The sequence below is a fragment of the Leucopleurus acutus genome (assembly GCF_964270905.1).
Source record: "Leucopleurus acutus genome assembly, chromosome: 13".
Taxonomy (NCBI): Eukaryota; Metazoa; Chordata; class Mammalia; order Artiodactyla; family Delphinidae; genus Leucopleurus; species Leucopleurus acutus.
Window position 1 is genome coordinate 16,118,664 of NC_139155.1, and position 23,425 is coordinate 16,142,088.

General features: G+C 39.7%; 1 protein-coding gene across 1 annotated transcript in view; it reads left to right on the forward strand.

The window, feature by feature from the left end:
- Nucleotides 1-1,414: 1,414 nt before the first annotated feature.
- The window catches only part of LMAN1 (lectin, mannose binding 1), a gene marked incomplete at its 5' end in the record, with an annotated part of 29,143 nt that continues 7,132 nt past the window's right edge, over nucleotides 1,415-23,425 (forward strand). Inside the window, 10 exons of the mRNA XM_082853206.1 lie at nucleotides 1,415-1,652; nucleotides 4,872-5,026; nucleotides 5,110-5,217; nucleotides 6,209-6,270; nucleotides 7,225-7,324; nucleotides 13,174-13,297; nucleotides 15,031-15,089; nucleotides 15,498-15,630; nucleotides 16,982-17,175; nucleotides 17,317-17,387. Coding sequence (XP_082709332.1) covers nucleotides 1,415-1,652; nucleotides 4,872-5,026; nucleotides 5,110-5,217; nucleotides 6,209-6,270; nucleotides 7,225-7,324; nucleotides 13,174-13,297; nucleotides 15,031-15,089; nucleotides 15,498-15,630; nucleotides 16,982-17,175; nucleotides 17,317-17,387 — 1,244 coding nt within the window. The remainder of the gene's footprint in view (nucleotides 1,653-4,871; nucleotides 5,027-5,109; nucleotides 5,218-6,208; nucleotides 6,271-7,224; nucleotides 7,325-13,173; nucleotides 13,298-15,030; nucleotides 15,090-15,497; nucleotides 15,631-16,981; nucleotides 17,176-17,316; nucleotides 17,388-23,425) is intronic.

Genomic DNA, 23,425 nt, shown 5'->3' on the forward strand with positions numbered 1-23,425 from the left:
TTGTTGAATCAAAGACCAATACTATCTCAAATGTCCAGGTTCTATTTCTCCCTCCCTTCACAGCACATTATTCCTCTTATCAAAACTAAACTCAGTTTCATTTGAATGCCTTATTGCTATGGTTTCAAAATTTGGAAAGCTCTTGGGATTAGATTTTGAGAACGGTAAATGTTGAGTGATAAACTCACACCTGATTCAACACCAACAAAAAGATCTTAGGTTTCTCCGGGCCTATGGATTGCTGGTTCCCAGTCTGAAATGCCCTAACACAGGTTGGTGGAGCTCAGGGGCTAGGACCGTTAGTATTCGTGATTATGCCTTGTTTCTGGAAAGACATGATTCTGCAAAGTCCACCTAATGAAAACCAGCTACTGAACAATGGGTATCACATCAAAAGGAATGCCTTTCTTCTACCTAATACTGAAAAGGTTTATTATAGTCAGGGAGGATTGATGTGGTGGGTCCACAGGTGTCAGGGCTCGAGAATTCTTTTTTTTTTTAAATAAAGTATTTTATTTTTTTAACCTCTTTATTGGAGTATAATTGCTTTACAATGGTGTGTTAGTTTCTGCATTATAACAAAGTGAATCAGCTATACGTACACATATATCCCCATATCCCCTCCCTCTTGCGTCTCCCTCCCACCCTCCCTATCCCACCCCTCTAGGTGGTCACAAAGCACTGAGCTGATCTCCCTGTGCTATGCGGCTGCTTCCCACGAGCTATCTATTTTACATTTGGTAGTATATATAAGTCCATGCCACTCTCCAATTCGTCCCAGCTTACCGTTCCCCCTCCCCGTGTCCTCAAGTCCATTCTCTACGTCTGTGTCTTTATTCTTGTCCTGCCCCTAGGTTCCTCAGAACCTTTTTTTTTCTTTTTTTTAGATTCCATATATGTGTTACCATATGGTATTTGTTTTTCTCTTTCTGACTTACTTCACTCTGTATGACAGTCTCTAGGTCCATCCACCTCGGTACAAATAACTCGATTTCGTTTCTTTCTATGGCTGAAGTATATACGTGCAACATCTTCTTTATCCATTCATCTGTCGATGGACACTTAGGTGGCTTCCATGTCAGGGCTCGAGAATTCTAAAGTATGTTAAGAGGCAGGAGGAAGCTCCAGGCCTTCGGATCTGCTCCTCCAACACTCCACATCAGGTGGGAAGGGTAGGTTGCAGTCCCTTTCCCGCCCTGGGAGAGGATAGGAGGAGCGGGCGGACCTTGCCGCCCCAGGCCCCGCCCACAGATGCTCTGGGTCCAGCAGCCTCCTTGACAGCGGAGCCTGGGGGCGGAGCTCACCCTTGCCCTCGGGGTCCCCCGGGCTCCGCCAATCATGGAGCGCCCTGTTGGCCGGCGGCAGCGCCCGCCCCCACCTCCTTCCGCCGGCCTCCCGTTTCCCAGAATCCAAGATGGCGGGATCCAGGCAAAGGGGTTCCCGGGCCGGAGCTCGGCCGCTGTTCTGCGCTTTGCTGCTGTCGCTCTGTCGTTTCGTCGGGGGCGACGGCGTGGGAGGCCACCCGGCAGCTGCCGGCGCCACGGGCACCCCAGGCGCGCAGCCACATCGGCGTTTCGAGTACAAATACAGCTTCAAGGGACCGCACCTGGTGCAGAGCGACGGGACCGTGCCCTTCTGGGCCCACGCGGGGAGTAAGCCAGGGCAGAGGTCGGGGGGCCCGGGTCCCCTCCCCGCCTTGAGCCTCCTCCTCTTCACCTTCTCCCCGCTGCACCCCGTATGCGCGGTGGAGGGGACCTTTCTCAGCAGCCTCGCCTGCACGCCGGCTCTGGTCCGCAAGGTTCCCTCCGCCAGCCCCCCAGTCTTTCCCACATTCTCTCCACCCGACCTTCCCCCTCCCTTCTTTGATGTTGTCTTTTCTTTCCGTTTGGGTTAGAGGTTTTTCGTTAGTTCCCGCACTTCCAGGTACTAACTTGAGCTCGCTTCTGGGCATCACGTCTCACCCCAACGCCACGTCTCTTCCGAACCTGAGACCTGGTCTGGCAGCCCTCCACCTTCTTTCCCGCTCCCCCTCGGCCCTCCCCTGCGTTTTCGCCTCCGGTGTTAGCAGTGGGTAATGCTCCAGTTTGTACCCGATGCCCCCTGACGGCTTTAGAGGTGGCATGTGTTGGCTTTAGAATAATCTTTATGTCAGAGGACATCCTTCTCACCCTCTTGGAACTGTACGTTAAGTTTGCCTTTCTCAGTGACTTGGTGTGGTCTTTGATCTTTTCTCTTGTATTAACACAGTAGGTAATTTAATAGTCACACTCGTTGCTTTATTTAGTAGAAGAAGGGAGGGGGGTTATTGACTGAGAACTTGAGGCTAAGAATAGCATTATATATACAGCTGTTTGGGGGGTTTTGTTGGGGGGGAATTGAAATAACCTGTGCGCCATGTGTTACTGATTTTATGTGTTTGGCACTGTTAAGCACTGTTAGTGGGTGAGAGAGCCTTGCTAGGTATTTACATATGTGAAAGAAAACGTATCTACTTTAGTGCTGATGTGTCACCTCTGACTAAGGAATCAGCCGTAGCACTTGGCATGCTGTAAACTCTGTTCAGTGACCATCAGATGCAACCTTTGAAACAAGTGGCAAATGCCTTTATCTGGGGTTAGAAGCACTGGCAGTTTGAATTCCATCTTTATGGGTTATTAAGCAATCATTTATGTAAGGCTTGTATACATCGTTTTAGATTGTCGAGTGCTTGAAACAAAATGTTCCATTTCTAGAAAGTAGTTGCTGAATAGGAAGCACACTTTTAGGAAGTGCTATTTCACTGAAATTAATGTATAATTAAAAGGCATAAATTTCAATTTGACTTAATGACCAAGTCATTAAATATTTGAAGTAGAGTGCATTTTGTTACTCAGCGGACATTTATTATGTGATCACTCATCAAGGGTATGTAGCTGGGCAACTGTTATCAAGGTAGCATTGTTTTACTACACAAAGACGATGCAGGTGTACCAGACACAGGTTTGGGGGATTTTTGTTTCTTTTCTTGGAATGATGATGAATTTTTCAGTAGTGGTGGTAAATGTGTTGACATTTTTTCGCTTCTGCCATTCTCCATTGCCGGCTTGCTGTTCTTTTTCTCACACTCACACCACATACATCAGCCAATTAGGAATGTTAATCAGCTACTTAAATTAGTCACATTGACTTTCTTTTCAGAACCTATAACCAACTAAGCTTTTCTGCTGCAGAAATGTCAGATAATGTACCTGGGTGAATGAAAGTTGTATGGCTAGATTGAATTTGAAATAAAGAGATTAGAATTTTAGCTAGTGACTTTTCTGTCTGTTGACTCTGGGAATCACTGCTTATGGGTATCCCTTGCTTTCATTATCACTGTAATTTTTACAGTCTCACAGCTTTCTTAACTCCACTGATCATTTTTTCGCCTTTCATTTTGCCCTGAGATCCATTATTTAAAACAATTTTTTTAATAGAGAAATTTTTAAGATTTAGTTTAAACGTGTCCCCTTACATCATCCCCAAATTAAGACCAAATCTATGGTGTTTCTTTTTCTTAACTCTCATGTTCTTTTGTACTGTCAGTACACATCCTTGGGTCCATAAGGGCAAAAATGATAACAGCAATTTGTAAGCCTTTATAGCTCTCAGAGCTCTTTCACCTTCTTCGTGCTCTGATTAGATCCTTGGTAGGCAAGGCAGGTGTTATCTGTTTTATAGGTGAAAAAAACTGATGTTCAGAAAGGTTAAGGTTCTTGGAAGAGGTTACATAGATAGTGTCAGTAGAATAGTACTCAAATCCAGGTCTTCTGATTTCTATATCCAGTGCTTTTCCTGTGATGACTGCCCCAGACCTTTAAGTGTTTGAAAGTCATGGTGACAAATAGTGGCTGAACTTACTAAAATATCTCAACTTGTCTTTTAGTCAATTTTTCCTACCTGTAAAGAAACAATACAGTTATGTCCCAGTGTGGATGTCAGAATGTCAGAACTGGTTAATATCTGAAAAGGTGTGCCAGAATTGTTCAAATATAGACCTCATAGGTGCTTTAATAATTATCTAGTCCAATAATAGGAACAGCTAACATTTATTGAAATATTTATATGCACTTATATGCCTATGAGGTTGTTAGAGAAATGGAGTAACTTGCCTACGATCAAACAGCTAGTAAGTGAATGGAGATGCAGGCCATCATTTTGGGGATCACTGTTCTCTCTGAGAATCTCCTGATGCTGAAGAACTGATTATTGACTTGAAATTCAGTTGATTGACCCTCTCCCTAGAAGAATGTATATATGCTCAAAATTTTGCATATAACTTTTAGGGTGTATATAAGTGATTGAGCCCAGCCCCTTCATTTTACAGGTGAACATATGGTGAGCCCGAAAGAGTAAGAGAATTATTTGCTCAAAGTCACACAGCTGAACTGAGACTAGGAATAAGTCTCTTGATTCCTAGTGGTATGTTCTTTTCACACTGTTTGAGATTTCTAACATTTGTAAACTGGTAAAAAAAAAAAAAATACAGTTTTAAAAAAGAAAATATGCAAATTTTTCAGGTGTTTGAAAAAGAGTATCATGAGAATTAAATAGTTGATTTGCCTTTCAAGCTGTAGTTTCCTCCCTGCTGCCCCTTGAATTTTTAGTGTTTGGTTGCAGCTTTAATTTTTTTTGCAGAGATATTGCACTCTTCCAAAGATAGGAGGCGGGTATCAAAACCCGCTAATATTTAAAAGCTGAAACTGTCAACATGAAATTTTTTCCTAACAAAGTTACCATACAGGTAACTGAGTTAAACTTAGGTCTCAGTAGGTATATGTAACAGTTTGGTGGTGATTCATTGAGTTTTATCTAATTATAACAAAACTTTTCTTCCCTGATTTCTATTCTAGATGCTATTCCAAGTTCAGATCAAATTCGAATAGCACCATCTTTAAAAAGCCAAAGAGGATCGGTGTGGACAAAGACAAAAGCAGCCTTTGAGAACTGGGAAGTTGAGGTGACATTTCGAGTGACTGGAAGAGGTCGGATTGGAGCTGATGGCCTGGTACGGTAATTTCTTTAACTTGGAAAATTTGTATAAATGCATATACCACTAGTCTCTAAATGTCCCGTGTTATGTATTTACAGGCAATTTGGTATACAGAAAATCAAGGCTTGGAGGGTCCTGTGTTTGGATCAGCTGATATGTGGAATGGTGTTGGAATATTTTTTGATTCTTTCGACAATGATGGAAAGGTATATTTGTTTTCAGGACTGTTACCCATTTTAATATATTTGCTAACAAAGTTAGGCTGTGAACAATATAGCTTATTTAACACTTTTGTCAGTTTAATAGTAGAGGACTCCACAAAATGTATTTTAAGTGTGATGATTAGTCTTTATATAGCTGGGAATTTATAAATTTAAAGCTAGGGTTCATGATTTGTCATCTACCAACTTGAGGTAACAGTGGAACCTCAGGTCTGAGAACTTTTCAGTACCCACCTCCCCATCACCCTGTTTATGCTTAATAATTTTTTTTTTTTTTGCGGTACTCGGGCCTCTCACTGTTGTGGCCTCTCCCGTTGTGGAGCACAGGCTCCGGATGCGCGGGCTCAGCGGCCATGGCTCATGGGCCCAGCCGCTCCGCAGCGTGTGGGATCTTCCCGGACCGGGGCACGAACCCGTGTCCCCTGCATCGGCAGGCGGACTCTCAACCACTGTGCCACCAGGGAAGCCCCTGTGCTTAATAATTTTGATGGATCAGCATGAGTCATTTAGATGTAGGTGGTTAGTGTTTAGAAGATTATTACTGTTTGTTTTCATGAAAATGTGTGCATAACTACTACTAGCTCACATGTTGATATGTTTTCATATATGTTAATCACACTTTTTGATCAGCCGATTTCTCTAAAACAGTTAAGAGCAAAATGTACTTACGAATTGGAAACATTAACTTGTGCTTTAGCAGCCCGAAAACTGATGATCATTGTTTCATTTAGTAGTTTGTCCACTGATTATCCGAGGTCATGATTAGCAATTTAAAGGAGAGCTTTAACATTGAGCTTCTTGAATGCTGAGGCCATGTTAGTCCTCCTGTTACTGAGCTCCCATAGGTCCCATACCAGTCCCATGCTCACAGTGTCCTAGGATTTTAGAGGTGTAAGAGAACTTATAGCACACCCAGAATGATCTATACTTCTTTGATCTAAGGACTTTAAAACAAATACATTCTCTTTATTTATAGAAAAATAATCCTGCAATAGTGATTATAGGCAACAATGGACAAATCCAATATGACCATCAAAAGTAAGTGTATATTTTTTACATTATTCCTGATTTCAGCTTCTTTTTAGAAACCTTATAAAATATATTGTTTCAAATCTGAACATTTTCCAGATGAAGTAAGATTATTCTTTTCCTTGAGATGTTTTTTGTAACTTAGTGGAAAGGTCTTATCTTAATTTGGTTTTGTTTTAAAGTTCTTTCTGCGGACCACCTAGATTTCAAACATAAAAATGTGTTGTAGTTAACCTGCAATTAAATAGTACCTTTAAAGGTTGATAAAACATTCCTGGCTCTCAGTGATAACAATAGTCATGTTTTTTCATCTTTATTAAGAGGGATCTTTAAAAAATAAGGTTCAGAGCCTTAACCAACCTAATGACTAAGCAGTGCGTGCCATGTCATTCAGCCTTTGTATTGCTGTATTGAAAAGATTCTCAGTGGGCTACAAAACTTCGAGTGTTCAGTATATTTATAATGTGTATGAATCAGGTATGTACATTTTTAATTTTCACATGTTTGTTGGGGGGATTACCTTTTAGCCAGTCAGTGAACTGTAAGAAAAATTACTTTCCTACCTTAGTGATTTGTAACTCTGGTAGTTCATCATGACCACCCATTGAATATATAAACAAGAGGTCCAAGCCTCCCCCTTGTGATGCTGCTTCAGCTGATTGAGGGTGGGATCTAGGAATCTGCGTTGCTGAAAGCACCGTATGTGACTCTGACCCTGCCCTAGTCTTGTGGAGAGGAAGAGTATCCCTTCCCCTTGCCAGCAGGCAGCCGTGGTAACATTGGCTCCTTTTGTTATCCAGAGTCCTTGGTGTTTTCTGCATAAATAACTTCAAATATCCCAAGCTTTGTCATAACTTGATTTTGTTTTGACCTTTCTGGACATTAATCATTTTAAATAGTGAGTTTTTAACATATCGAGAAGCTTTAAGTTTCTTGTTTGTCTTCCTTTCCCTCACACTATAGTGATGGTGCTAATCAAGCTTTAGCAAGTTGCCAAAGGGACTTTCGTAATAAACCCTATCCTGTCCGGGCAAAGATTACGTATTACCAGAAAACATTGACAGTAAGTAACATGCATTTAGAGATAATCAAATGAACAATATTCTGGTATGACTTCTCATTCTGAATCTTTGATAGAAATTCAATGCATTTGAAATTTGGATATTGTTCGCATACTCATCAGTGTTACTCTGAGAGAGCAGAAGTGGCTTCAAAGCTCGGTGTAAGTGGTCATGTGTTGTCAAATTTGCCAGTAGGTTTGTGTTTAGTCGGTGAATGTTTAGGCATTCTGCTGTGTGCCACACAAATATGAATAAGACAAAGGTCATTTTCTCCAAAGAGCTTGTCTAATGGAGGTGACATTATGTAACATTATGCTTATGTAATGTTAGTATGCTATGTGGTAAATTTAAGGGATCAGGAGGTTAGAATCCTGTAACTCTGCCAGGCTGGAGTGGTGAAAGTCAGGAACAGTTTCTCAGAGTTGAGCTGCACCTTGAAGGAGAAGTAGAAGTTTCCTAGATGGAGTGCATATTCCAGGCAGAGAAAACGGGCATCGGGACTGTTGAAAGATTTGGGAAAGGCAAATAGTTGGTATGGCTGGAGGATAGAGGAGGTTTGGAGAGTGAGGTTGAAAGGTTGGCAGTAACAAGTCTCGCAGCCCTCTGTGTAGTTTATCCCGTAAGGAACAATTTACAGAGTTTTAAGCAGGAATGTGAAATGATCAGGTTTACAGTTGAGGAAGATGACTTAGGCAGCAGTGTTTTTATAATGGTATTTGTGAAAGGAGCAAAAAATAGGATGATTTTAGCCTCCTTGCTGTAAATGAGCCACGACCTGTACTTGGTACTCTACATGCAGTTTCTCACGTTTTCTTTTTTCTTCCAGTTTTATTGAGATATAATTGACCTACAGCACTGTAGAAGTTTAAGGTATACAGCATAACGATTTGTCTTACATACATCATGAAATGATGACCACAACAAGTTTAATGAACATCCATCATCTCATATAGAGAATTAAATAGAAAAAAAAATTATATTAGGTTAGAATTTTTTATTAGATATTTCGTGCATGATTTCCAAACTGAAATAAAACTGCACATGTAAAATAAAATTTAAAAAATAAAATAGTAATGTCAAACATTTTTTTTCCTTCTGATAAGAACTCTTAGGATTTACTCTTTTAACCATTTTCATATGTAAGACAGCAGTGTTGATTATACTTACCATGTTGTACATTACATCCCTAGTACTTATTTATCTTATAACTGGAAGTTTATCCCTTTTGACTGTCTTCATCCAGTTCCCCCACCCCCATCCCCTACCGCTGGTATCCACAAATCTAGTGCTATATGTTTGTTTGTTTGTTTGTTTGTTTTTCAAGTAAAATTGACCTATAACACTATGTTAGTTCCTGGCATACAATGTAGTGATTCAGTATTTCTGTACATTTCAAAATGACCACCGTGATAAGTCCAGTTATCTATCACCATACAAAGATATTTCATAATTATTGACTGATTTCCCTACACTGTACATTTCATACCTGTGACTCATTTATTTTGCAACTGGAAGGTTGTACCTCTTACTCTCTCTCACCTATTTCCCTCCTCCCTGCCAATTCCGTCCCCTCTGGCAACCACCTGTTTGTGCTCTGTCTATGACTCTTTTTTGTTCTGTTTGTTCATTTGTTTTTTAGATTCCACATATAAGTGAAATCATACAGTACTTGCCTTTCTCTGTCTGACTTACTTCACTTAGCATAACACCCTCTAGGTCCATCCATGTTGTTGCAAATGGCAAGATTTCAGTCTTTTTATGGCTGAGGAATATTCTGTTGTATATATGTACTACATCTTTATCCATTCATCTGTTGGTGGGCACTTAGGTTGCTTCCATATGTTGGCTGTTGTAAATAATGCTGCAGTGAACGTAGGGGTGCCTATATTTTTTCTCATTAGTGTTTTCATTATCTTTGGATAAGTTCCCTGGAGTGGAGTTGCTAGATCCTTTGGTAGTTCTGTTTTAAATTTTTTGAGAAATAATCTCCATGCTGCTTTCCATAGTGGTTGTACCAATTTACATATCTGCCAACAGTGCACAAGGGTTCCCTTTTCTCCACACCCTCACCAGCATCTGTTATTTGTTGTCTTTTAGATAATAGCCATTCTGAACAGATGTGAGGTGATGCCTCATTGTGGTTTTGACCTGCACTTCCCTGATGATTAGTGATGTGGAGCGTCTTTTCATGTACCTGTTGACTATCTGTATGTCTTTGGACAAGTGTCTATTCAGATCCTCTGCCCATTTTTTAATCTCGTTGTTTCCTTTTCTGATGTTGACTTGTATGAGTTCTTTGTATATTTTGGATATTAACTCCTTGTCAGATATATCGTTTGCAAATATTTCTCATTTATCCCAACAGCCCTATGGGGAAGGCATCCCCGTTTTATAAATGGGGAAATTGAATATGGGAGAGTTTAAGTAACTTGGACAGTGTCTTACCACATAAGTAACAGAACTGTGATTTGAACCCAGCACTATTTTAGCGGCAAGACTCCACTTGTGGTCTGAATGAGGGTAGAGGAAAGAAGAGATGATTAGGAGGTGGAGACTACAGAACTTAGTACTAGTTGGCTTGGGGCTGGGAGAGTGAATATAGTTGTGGAGTCAAAGATAGTTCCTGAATTTCTGGCCAGTGTTCAACTAAATGGTACCATTAACTAGCCAAAAACCAGCACGTTTCTTTGTGTTTGAGGGAGGAGTGGGAAGGCAGACAGTTGGTAAGGAGTTTAGTTGTAGACAGATTGAGTTTGGGTTAATATTTAGGTTAGGTGGATATACCCAGCAGGCAGTTATAATAACTAAGGTCACTAATACCATGTGAACATTGCATTTTTAACAATGCCATCAGTACCTGGTTATATAATGCTTATAAGTAAAGAATACCTCGTATACATTTTTCTTTTCCCTAAATCATGAGCCAGCCTTGCACTCCTTTGTATAAACTCTGAAAAAGACAGTTATTTGGAAAACTTTGTATTGGCTTAGTCTTAAATTCCAAACTAATTTAGAGACCTCAGAATAGAGGCACTGTCCAGTCTATTATGACTCACTTGGATTTGAGTTCCGCTGGAATTATTACACATCCTGTACAGTTTCATCAGGGGCATCAGTAGGTCATGCTTACCTTCATGTGGCAGAACCCAGATACCAACCATGGCGAGTACAGACACACACCTGAGTACCCAGATCACAGGGAGGCTGCCTAGATGACCCCACACAGTGAGGCCGTCAGCCCTACCAGCAGTCCTGCAGGACCCCAAAAAAAGTTCCGTGGTCAGATAAGATTGGGAGGTCTGTGCACAAGCACGTTAAAGACGCTGGGAAGTCCCTAAATAAAGAAGCTTTATTAAACCCCTCATTCTTTAGGCTTACTGGGCCATGGAATTCTCTTTTCACTTCGTTTCTGAAGAACACATTTTAGAGAGACTTGGCAGGACATCTGGTTGACTTAACGGTCCCAGCCTTCGTGTGCTTGCTCCGTCTGCTGCCCCTTCCTGTAATACTCTCCCCTTTCCTCTCTACCTGGCAGAATCGTGCTCATTCTGGAACGTACTAGTTCAGGATCCCTTTCCATCAGATTTCCCAAACATCAGCTCGTAAGGATCTGTCTCTCTGAAACTCTAAGTGTTTCTCTTTCCTCTGGTGCTTGTTTGCCCTTTAAAATATGTTGTCTTGACTTGCTAGTTAATTATGGTTTGTATGTCTTTTCTCATCAGTATGGTTGTACACATCTCAGTGCAGGCACTGTATCCTACATTCCTCATACTCCCTAATATTGTGCCCGTGTTTAGTACTCAAGAAATGTTTATTAAATATACTTACATCTTTAGCTCCCAGTTGTTTGAGCTTTGGAGGGAAAAACAAAGCAAGGGGAAAAAGAAATGCTGTTAGTGGAGGAAATATGTCAAAACAAGATATTATACACTTTTTTTTTTTTGGCCACGCCGTGTGGCACGTAGGATCTTAGTTCCCCCGACCAGGGATCAAACCCACGCCCTCAGCAGTGGAAGCGTGGGGTCCTGACCACTGGACCGCCAGGGAATTCCAAAACAAGATTTTAAATACTGCAAGCATGGTGTTTAACAACGGGTCGAAACTGTAAGATGAATAAGGGATGTTATCTGTAATCTCAAAGAAGCGTTACTGGTATTAATCAGTGGATATATTGTACCTGTACAGTCACAGCCCTAAGGTTCCTCCAGACTCATCGTGCAGTGAATGTATTGTACCTTTTTTTGTTTGTTTAAAGAATTAGAACTGGATAGTAAATACTTCTGATGGATTTTCAATTTCTTAGGGCTCAAGGAAAAAATATTGAAGAGTTGAAAGTTCTTAGTATTAATTTTAGAATATGATTAACTTAACACTTCTTTTTTTATCTCTCGAAGGCAAATGTCTTACTGATCGGCGATTTGAAAGACTGTAGGAGAATCAGTTGTACATGCTATAAACTCAAATAGGAACATTACTGAATAGAGGAAACAGAAATATTAATATTGGTCAATAAATGGCAGGTGATTTTTAAAAAATTGGTAGGAGTTCCCGTGTTGCCATCCTACGTTATATAGAGATTAACCCTTCATATTGCCCTGTCCCTTACTCTTTTGCTAAAAATTTGGATCAAGTACTGTCACATTTTACCTGTATGACTTTATCTTAAGTGTCACTAACGAAACTTTGCATCTGGAGGTAATGACAGAAGTGCCCTTACTCTGGTGCCGTGTACCCGCTCCCTTTGCTTCCACTCTATCTCGGTGGCTCTTCTTTAGGGGGGGCTAGTGGTTGGGTTGCTAGAAGTGAAAGGTATTAAAGAGGCCAGACCACTGCTTGACTGGGCTCATGAGAAGAATATTCATGTGCCAGGTGGATTCCTGTGCTTGCTCAGGTTTCCAAAGTTCGTTTAAGACATGTAGGGTCATTATTTCAAAAATACTTTCTGCAGCGTAGAAGCTTATGTGTCTTTCTGTTTTTTTCATTTTCTGCCTTTTTTTGTCTATATGACTTGTCACTTTTGCTGACTCTCTGCTAACTTAGTACAGTCCAGTTACCCCCCTGGTTTTTTTTTTTGGGCAGTATGCGGGCCTCTCACTGTTGTGGCCTCTCCCGTTGCGGAGCACAGGCTCCGGACGCGCAGGCTCAGCGGCCATGGCCCACGGGCCCAGCCGCCCCGCGGCATGTGGGATTTTCCCAGACCGGGGCACGAACCCGTGTCCCCTGCATCGGCAGGTGGACTCTCAACCACGGCGCCACCAGGGAAGCCCACCCCCCTAACTTAATGAAGAGGAGTTCACTACTTGCTGAGGCAATCTGTTTAATTCTCAACCTCTATAGTAAAAATTGTCAATTTAACTTATTCGTTGTAGCTCTGTCACTGGAGTTTCAGACCAAGCCTGATCCCTCTTCTGTAGGAACCATTCAGAGAAAGTAATCATGGTTGGTTCCTTAAGTCTTCTCTAGAGAAGGTGAACCACATTCTGTTTTAGAAAGATTTTCATGGAAAGTTATCAGATTTTTATTTTTAAGCCTTTGACACACAGTAGGGCAAAAACCATTTCCTGAAGTGAATTATCTCATTGTATAATGATCCCAAATAAGTGAGTTTATTTAATGGACAAAGGATTACAGCTTTTAAATTTTTTTTATTTTCATTTTTTCTTCCAACTTTATTGAGATGTAATTGACATACAACACTGTAAGTTTAAGGTGTACAGCATAATGATTTGAAGCTGATAGCTTTTTGGTGGTTATTAGACCAAATATAAAGATCAAATAGTCATAAACTGACTGCTTGAGATTCGTTTTACAAGATCTTTGTAAAAGCTATAGCTACAGTTTGTCTTTCTAGGTAATGATCAATAATGGCTTCACACCAGACAAAAATGATTATGAATTTTGCACCAGAGTGGAAAATATGATTATCCCTGCACAGGGGCATTTTGGAATATCTGCTGCAACTGGAGGTCTTGCAGGTAAAATCTTGGTATCTTTTAATATTGAAAGGTTGTGAATTGAATTTTATTGGGAATAATGTATTTTGGAGATGGGTAGCGTTGTTTGCTTTTAACCTTTTAAGACTGGTTGTAACCTTCCATGATCTGGGATGCCAGTCTTTTGGGTCTCTTGGGACTGCTGATCCTCTACTTTCTGTAGGTTTACAGTTGGCTGGGGCTATGTGCAATTATGTAAATTAGACTGTCAGTTTGGATGTGATATTTTATAGTGAAGGAGACATTTAAAAGGTTAACTGCCAAGTGCTTTAGGATCCTGAGAGTTGTCACAGCACATTTAAATGAGGAAATATTATTGGGGGCTAAACTTTAAAGAAGACGTACTTACCCTTTTTTTTCCATGAGTGGTGATAAATGAACTTATCATTGGATGTTAACACCATCTTGTGTTCATATTGTATAATATTTTTATTATTTTCAAATATGTGAATTTTTCCTTACAATAGAACAAGGAAGGAAGGAGAAAGGATAGACCATATTTAACCGATTTTTAGGTGACTTGGCCAAATCTTCGATTAAAGGGCTTTCTAAAGATCACATGGCCAATAAATCAGACCCAGGCAGGACTTGGTTTGGATTTCTGGCTCCTGGGTCTAGGGCTCTATTAACAACTGCATGACTTCTCCTAATGTTACCTAACCTACACTATGGTATTACAATTTTCTCTTTAATCTGGCTGTATATCTAGATCTCCATAAAAGTAGCAGAAAGCAAAGAGATTGCTGCAGTGGAAATTCATCTCTCTTGCTTTGTGGATGAGACACTAGCCAGGATGAGTATTTTAATTCGATGTTATGAGGTTTGATCTGTTAGCTGTTTTTAGCTTAAACAGCTTGAAATGGATTTGATTTTTTTTTTTTTTTTTTTGCGGTACGCGGGCCTCTCACTGTCTGTTGTGGCCTCTCCCATTACGGAGCACAGGCTCCAGACACGCAGGCTCAGCGGCCATGGCTCACGGGCCCAGCCGCTCCACGGCATGTGGGATCTTCCCGGACGGGGGTACGAACCCGCGTCCCCTGCATCAGCAGGCGGACTCTCAACCACTGCGCCACCAGCGAAGCCCCAATTTGATTTTTTAATACGATTTTAGGTGAAATAAAATCTGTATGAGGGAAACAAATATAAATAATATATAGAAAAGTAATCATATTCTAATCGAGATGCTTTGGGAGTAACAGGAGATGCTATTAGTAATGCCAGGGGAACACAGATAAATCAGGACTGTCCCAGTAATCCAGGACAGAGCAGTGTCATGGTTAAAACAGGAAAGTAAGGCTGGGACTGAAAAGCACTATCGGAAAGGCTCAGAGACAGGCAGGAGCAGGAGACACCTGAAGAACAGGATTTTGTCTCACTTGACTGGAGCGCATGAAGGAGATCTGTGGAAAAATAAAGGAGGCTCTTGCTGCCAGAATTAGGAGTTTGGACTTGTTTTGACCCTTCATTTGTTTGTTCATTCCCTTATCAGGCATTTATTAAACATCCATCATGTGTTAAGCACAGCTAAATGTTCTGGTTTAGGATTTTAAAAAGTGAATTCTAACCTAGTTCTAACATAAGTCAGATGAATTTTTGTCTCTAAGCTCACAGAGCACCGTTGCCTTTACCAAATTAGAGCAAATTTTTGTTGTTTCCCTTATTGATTATTATTTTAAAGCAACAGATGTCTATATTTTTTTTTTTTTACTTTGTAGATGACCATGATGTCCTTTCTTTTCTGACTTTCCAGTTGACTGAGCCTGGGAAAGAGCCGGTAAGTATACTCATTTTTTTCCAAAAGTTTATCTGTAGTTTAGTGGTACTGCCTCGTAGCTGAAAACTTGAGAAGACTGACTTAGGTTTGGATCTTGTTTCTGCCAGATATTGCCATTATGACCTGGTACAAGTTACTTAACCTCTGTAACGCTCCATTTCTTCACTGGTAAAACTGAGATGTTTGTACTGGCCACCTTAACGTTGTAAACATTAAAGACAGTGCCCTCTGGCAAGCACTCAATAAATGGTAGTGGCTATTTTTATTTTTTGTTGTAATATTAGTAGCAAGAGTAAATTAACCTTTCAACTAGTGGTAGAGTAGTTAAAATGAGAAAAAGAACATATATTGAGGTTTATTATTTTCTTTTTAATTTTTTTAATGATCTATTCTTAAACTCCAAAAAAGCCTACACCAGATAAAGAAATTTCTGATAAAGAAAAAGAAAAGTACCAGGAGGAATTTGAACACTTTCAACAAGAATTGGATAAAAAAAAAGAGGAATTCCAGAAGGACCACCCTGACCTTCAAGGGCAGCCTGGTGAGTTGGGGCAGAGCTGTCCTCCGCTGCAGCGGTAGCTGTGGCGCTTCGTTCGTTCTATCTTTGCTCTGTGACCTGGCACATTCCAAGTAATTTCGAGAAATAATTTTTAAGCAAATCTTCAGTCTTTAAAGGGCCTGGAGATTGATGTTTTTACCGGGAAGAGTATCGCTTAGTGAAGTGCGCAGTCGGGAGTACCTGGATGATGTGGACAGTGAACCGTTGGAGTGTAAGCTCTGTGAGCGCAGGGGTCTTTGTTTGCTGTGTCTACTTCTGTGTCCCCTAAGCCTAGAAAAACAACAGCGGTGCTGACGTAGTAGTTGAGACTCAGTAAATATTTGTTGAATGAAATCGTCCAAGGTTTATTTCTTTCCTTTTAGTGACACACAATTACCTTAGTAATATAGAGCTAACACTTGAAAACTATCAAGACTTGCGAGAGTAAGTAAGTCTCTTACTACTCAACAGAATTCTGGACATTAAAGGTTGAAAATTTTTAAATATTAGTGTAAGCTAATGTAATTAAGAACTTACATGTCAAAAACAAAACAAGATAAGGCCAAATAGAGGGACTATATATAATCTGCTAACTTTTATGATCTCGGTTCCCTATGAGCACAAATGATCAAGGCTATATCTAATAAAGCCTGGGCTAGCTTTTGAACTAAGTAGTGTGTTAATGTGAATGATTAACAGTGTGATTCAGATTTAATGAAGATAAAGATGAAAGGTAAGTCTTATATTTTCCTTGGATTTGTTTTAAACATCACATATGATTTGTGAATATATCCTGAAGCTTATTGTGGTAAGTGTTTGAATGAAGCGATCTGATTTAAGCATGGTCAGGAATAAAAGGAAAATCAGCTGTTCTCAACTCCATTTCCTAATCTTTTTTGTAAGTAAAATGCATAAATTTTAAGAGAATAGTTTGATGAATTTTGACAAATGTGTATACCCTTTTAACCATCAGATCAGTATATAGAATATTTTTATCACCCCAGAAAGTTCCCTTACCTCTTTCAAGTCAGCCCCCTTCCAGAGGCAACAAATTACATTAGTTCTGCCTGCCCCTGTAAATAGAATCACACAGTCTATTTAAAAGACAAAATAATTTTTAGGTGAAAAAATTCATACCTAATTTATAATAAGTATTCAACCACCAGAGATGGTGAAAACAGTAATTTAATCACGATTGAATTAATTACATGCATGTTTAACACTGTGGGAAGATCATAACACTGTGTTGATGATGATCTTATTCTAGTATATGTTAGTGCTTTGGTCACTTACAGTAATTTGAAAACTATGTGTAGGTGATTCTAATAATTTTGATTTGTAATTTCCATTTCAGCGGATGAATTATTTGAGAGTGTAGGAGATCGTGAGCTGAGACAAATCTTTGAAGGACAGAATCGTATTCATCTTGAAATCAAGCAGCTGAACCGACAGTTAGATATGATTCTTGATGAACAGAGAAGGTATGTCTCTTCCTTGACGGAGGAGATCTCTAAAAGAGGAGCAGGAATCCCAGGGCAGCATGGACAGGTGAGCTTTGAAAATATGCAGATATGCCTTAGTTATTAGCCTTTGGTGGCGGAGAGGTAGAAAAGAAAAGCTGTATGTTCTGTAGAATGGGGATTATTGAGCTGGGTGGTCATCTTGGTCATCTTTTGTTTTTTTCTCCAGACCACTCAACAAGAACTGGATACTGTTGTGAACACTCAGCATGAGATTCTGAGACAAGTAAATGAAATGAAGTAAGTATACAACAGTAATGTCTGAGTATTGCGTGATACCTTTATCCTAAATTCATGACTTCTCTAGATATGCAAGCACATTATTGTTGTAAGACTGCAGCATGAGTAAGAATCACGTTCTAGATTATTTTCTAAATAGGGGAATGTAAAGTATACGGGGACTTTTGATATTTAGGAAACCTGTCTACATTTTTTTATTTGTTCCGAGCTAGAAAAGAAAAAGATGCTTTAGCATCTTTAAAAAAAAAAAAAAGGTTTTGTCACAGTTGTTTGACTATGTTTAACATCATAAATATTTATAATGTTAAATGAATAGTTAAACTGTTTTAGAAACAGACCAGATCAATATAACATTTAAAAAAATATTTTGATCTAATTTTAGACTTTAGACATAGCAAGAAAAAATAAGGACATATCCCTCATATATCCCATGTATCCCTCACTTATCTTCCCCCGATGGTAACATCTTACATAACCACAGTACAATTGTCAGAATGGAGAAATTAACATTGGTACAGTACTATTAACTAAACTAATGATCTTACTCAAATTTCACCAGTTTTCTACCAGTGCCTTTTTCATTCTAAGATCCTATCCAGTATTGCACGTTGCATTTAGTTATCTCTCTTGACTTCTGCAGTCTGAAATAGTTCATATTTCCTTGCCTTTCATAACCATGGCAATTTTCAAGAACATTGATTAATTCATTGGACCAATTTGGTTCCTCAGTTTGGGTTTGTCTGGTATTTACTCATGATTGGATGGAGGTTCTGCATTTTTGACGAGAATACAACAGTGCATCATGTTCATGATGTTGGTATGTCTCATAACTGATGATGTTGGCTGTGATCACTTGGATATTGTTGTTTCTTCCCGGTTTCTCTACTTTAAAGTTACTATCCTTCCCTTGGTGGTTAATAAATATTTGGGGAAAGATACTTTGAGTCTTTGTAAATATCCTGTTTCACTTTAACCTTTGGCTCACTAATTTTAGCATCCATTGATGTTTTATCTGAAACAAGAATGTGGTGTTTACCAAATGCTGGTTTTTCTATTTCCATAATTCCTTCTGTATCTACTTACTGGCATTCTATAAGGACCACTCCTCCTTCTCCCCCATTTATTTATTTAATCTACTTATATCAGTGTGGACTCATGGATTATTTATTCTGTGGGTTATAATCTTGTACTATCATTATTTATTTGGTTCAAATTGTTCCAGCTCTGGTCGTTAGGAACTCCTTCAGGTTGGCTTCTGTGTTCTTTCAACAAACCTCCATCTTTTTAAAATATTTCTTTACTTTCTGGTACTGTAATATGTTTCAAGCTCATCTTGTATTTTCTGTGCCCCAGCTCTAGAATCAACCACTTCTCAGTGAGCCCTGGTTCCTTTTATTGGAGAGAAGTATTTAGAAACCAAGGTCTGGGCACTAGGTATACTCATTACTACTGGGGTGCCATTGCTTCTAGGCCCTCTCAGTGGGCAGGTCTAGGGAATATGTGAATGTATACTAATCACACTTATACACATATTTTTGTATCCCTTACTCTACATTTGTATATCCCTTACTCTACATTTGTATACCACGAGATTATACAGATACTTTGGATTTTGGTTGGAGTGGACTGAACTGAAAACTGAAGGGCTGATTTTAGCCTTCCTCCTTTCCCTATTTGAAAATTGTTTCTCCAATAGGGAGAAACCTGGTTCTTATCTATAATGTATTTACTTATTGGTATAGTTTTAGTGTGTGCATAAAGTATACATAAAGTGGTTTCAAATCATTAAGCCATATCCCTAATGAGAAACACATATAGTGATGGATTTATGATTTATGTAAAGCTCCTTTTGCCTCTAGCCCTACAGTATCTAGTCCAGACACTATTTTCCAGGTAGTTAGTTTAGTTCTCTTCTTCCCCACTCTTTTCAGTATGGTTATGATATTCATTTATAATACAGTTAGGTTTTTTGTTAGTGTTTGCATTTCTCCTACATCCTGGTTGATTTTAATTGTTTATATTTTGGGTATACGAAGGGTATGTGAATGCTGTGGTTCTAGGAGCCAGAATATATTCATTGAGGTATCACTTCCTCTTCATCACTGCTGCCCCACTTCCATTCTCTCCTTCTTTCTAGCTCTTTCCCATCACCCCCTGTTGGTAACTCATCCCATTAATTTCTGGTTTGTTCTTCCTCTGTTTCTTCTCCACATGTGTATTTTCTTAGATCTCCTTCTTTCTGATGTAAATGGTAGCATGCTTTAGATGCTGTTTTGTGCTTGTTTTACTTAAGAGTAATACTAGAACATCTTAAGATTCAGTTAGTGGTTAGCAAAGCCTAGCCATCCAGTTGTATTATCCATGCAGACACTTACTTAGGGTAGTTAGCAATCCATGTAAATTCCCCCTTATGAATGAAGGACAAATGTCATGCATGCAGTAAGTTAATGTAAAAGCTGAACTCAAATTTCTGAATTTGTCCTCTAAAGCTTTTTCTTCTGAATAAGCTTCAGAAAAAAATGCAAAGAGATAGGAAATATTTGCCTTTCATAGAAAGGGTGGTTTGTGTCTTCATGGATTTTCACGCTCTTAGGGGATCATAGAATTTTTTTTAGCAGAAGCATGTAGTTCAGTTGTCTGCAGTTTACAGAAAGAGGGGAAAAGGCTCTGAATGATAAAAGATCATGATATGAAAACAGTCAGAACTAGTACTCATTATCTCTACTCTCAGATGCTATTTTTAGCATACCGTAAGTCCTTGCCAATTTTTATTTAATTATAGAAAATTTTAAACGTACAAAAAAGTTGAGGCTAATATAAGGGCCTTCTCTCAGATCCCCATCACCCAGTCCAGCAGTTACTGATAACCAGATTTTGTCAGCCTGAGCCCTTCATTATAAAGTGTCTCCATCAGCCTGAGTTTTAGCCAGTGGTGGCCGTAGCCCAAATCCATCATTTCATTAGAGGTTGAAGAAGGATGACACTCTGATTCTAAGATTCCCTCTCCATGTAAAAAGAATTTCTCTGATTACTTACTTGTTATCCTGAAATAGTTCAGGAAAGGCAGGATAAATACTTGATTCTTTTTTATCATTTTTTTAGAATAACGAGTTGGTCCCCTGGCAGTAACCAAGGTTAAATGATGAGATAGTGAGAGGTGATATTTGTTTGATTGTTTTTCAACTCGTGGAGTTTAACATGTTTTGCTGTTTTACATTAGTCTTTATAATTGACGTTCAGATTGTTTCGTCTTTGGGCGCTAGCTGTCCCTACAGGTTAGCTTCTGCATCCTTTTGATGCAACCCCAGTAGTCTTTGGTAGCTTCCTTCCTTTCAGGTGTAAGACTTTCCAGGTTTCTCTTGTACATTTCTGTCCCACACGTGTCAAAGGCATTTTTCTTTGGAGCCCTGGTCTTTTAGTGAGAAGTGGTATTTAGAGACAGTGTCGTGCTTAATGCTACCGGATTGTCATTGCTTCTGGGCCTTTTCAGTGGACAGAGTTACTAATGTTCTTTGAACTTTGCTATTTGTATGTGTTGGCTGTGTTATTAATCGGTTGTAATTTTTTTAATAAGTTCTTTTTGGTGAGCAGGCAGCATTTAGCATTTCATATTTACCTTTACCAGATTTTTTGAATACCTATTGCATTCTGGGTACTGTGCTAGGCATTTTCACATGAATATTTTCACATATTCTTCTGGAATCTTGCTCCTCATTATCATCTTCTGTACCTTCAGCCTGTCCCTGTAATATAATATTTAAGCTATTCAGTGATCTTTATTCATTCTGTATCTTCACTACTCTCATTCAAGGTCTTCACCACTCTCTTCAAGCCCCATAACTCAGCCTGCCATTGACATTCTCCCTGGGAGATGACATTGTCTCCTCCTTCACCTCCTCTTCTGTGCTGCACCCTCCCTCCCCACACTTGTCTCCATCTGCACAGCTGTTGTCCAGGCTAGTCCTTAGCCCTGGATCCCGTTCTTTCTACTTCTCTGACCCGTGCTCTTTAATGATCCTGTCTCTGTCTTCTACCTTTAACTTACACCTCATACAAAAGGGCTTGCTCTTCCATTATTGAAAACTAATCAAGACAAAACCTTTAATTGACACTTTCTATTATTTTTACTATTGCTTCTCTTTTTCCTTCCTTTTTAGTGAGTTTCTAAAAAAGTAGACCAAACTGCCTGTCTTCGTTTCCAAACCACTGTAATTTGTCCTGAAAGCACCACACTGTTCTTTCTGCGGTCAGTGGTGCCCTGTAATGAGTACCTTTCAGTCCTCATCCTGCTGGACTTTCTGTAGAAATTGACACCTTTCCCACCCCCTCTATCTTGAGACTTTTTTTTTCCAAGGCTTCTAGCATACCACTTACTCTTGATGTTCTTGGCCTCTGCTTCTTCTTAGTTTTCTTCATTTGTTGGTCATCCTTCTATTATTCCTTAAAAGGTATTTTTTCTCTGGTGTTCTATCCAGCCCTCTTCACTTGACCTATTCCCTAAGCTACATATGCCCTCCTTCCGTCACAATCCCATCCTCACAGAACCCTCCTTTATCCTTTAACACTCAGCAGTGGGTGCCCAGCTAAGTTAAATGCATCTTCATAGAACTCTAGATGTGCCTCTATCACATTGCTCTCCTGCTAGTCTGTTAGTCTCAGCAGGGCAGGAATTATATTTTTCTTGCACAATTTATATCCCTAAAAATTGCCTGCCTCGTAACATGTAGCAAATAAACATTAGCAGAATCAACAGGCAAATGAATGAATGATGACTCAGTCTTTGTGTATTAAAAAGACATTTATGTATATGTAAGCAAGTTCATGCTCTGGGAAGCAATATTTTAAAATGCAGATATGTGAGAAGGTTGTATATTCTGGGATGCTTTATTTTTGGTAAGTATTTTAGAGATAGTAGAATATAATTCTTAATTTGGGTTTAAGTGGAAAAGCTTAGACTCACATGAATTTCCTTGAGCATGTATGCCATTCAAAGAAGTTTTAATCAACAGATGTCATTTATTCAGAAAGCACTTGAGATATTTTGTAGCAAATTTTTAACTCTTCATTGCTTGTGTAACTCAAGTAGAATTTTTGAAGATTTTTTATTATACTTAACATTCAGCCTGACCTACTAAGTAATTTTAATATTTGAGTTCCTTTTTTTTGTTGTTTTCTTCTAGCAAAGCTTTTTTTTTTTTATTTTTTTTTTATTTTTTTATTTTTGCGGTATGTGGGCCTCTCACTGTTGTGGCCTCTCCCGTTGCGGAGCACAGGCTCTGGATGCACAGGCTCAGCAGCCATGGCCCACAGGCCCAGCCGCTCCACAGCATGTGGGATCTTCCCGGACTGGGACATGAACCCGCGTCCCCTGCATAGGCAGGCGGACTCTCAACCACTGCGCCACCAGGGAAGCCCTAGCAAAGCTTTTATTGATAAATTTATTTATTTGTTTTTGACTGTGTTGGGTCTTCATTGCTGTGCATGGACTTTCTCTAGCTGCAGGGAGCGGGGGCTACTCTTTGTTGCGATGCGCGGGCTTGTCATTGCGGTGGCTTTTCTTGTTGCGAAGCACAGGCTGTAGGCGTGCGGGCTTCAGTAGTTGTGGCGCATGGGCTCAGTAGTTGTGGCTCGCAGGCTCTAGTGCGCAGGCTCAGTAGTTGTGGCGCACGGGCTTAGTTACTCCGCGGCATGTGGGATCTTCCCAGACCAGGGCTTGAACCCATGTCCCCTGCATTGACAGGCGGATTCTTAACCACTGACCCACCAGGGAAGTCCAACTTTTATTGATACTTTTTAAACCAAATTTTACTTCAAGGAAATAAGGTAGATAACTTATTTATTCATTCATCCAAATTGCACTGTAACTGTTGAAGGCTGTCAGAAAATCAGAGACATTACTGTTCTCGCGTAGCTTATGCTCTATGAGGGAGAAAACCCATATACAGTATTCCGTTCATATCCATGCGATTGGTTCCAGGGCCCTGCAGATACCAAAATCCAGGGGTACTCAATTCCCTTGTATAGAATGATATAGTATT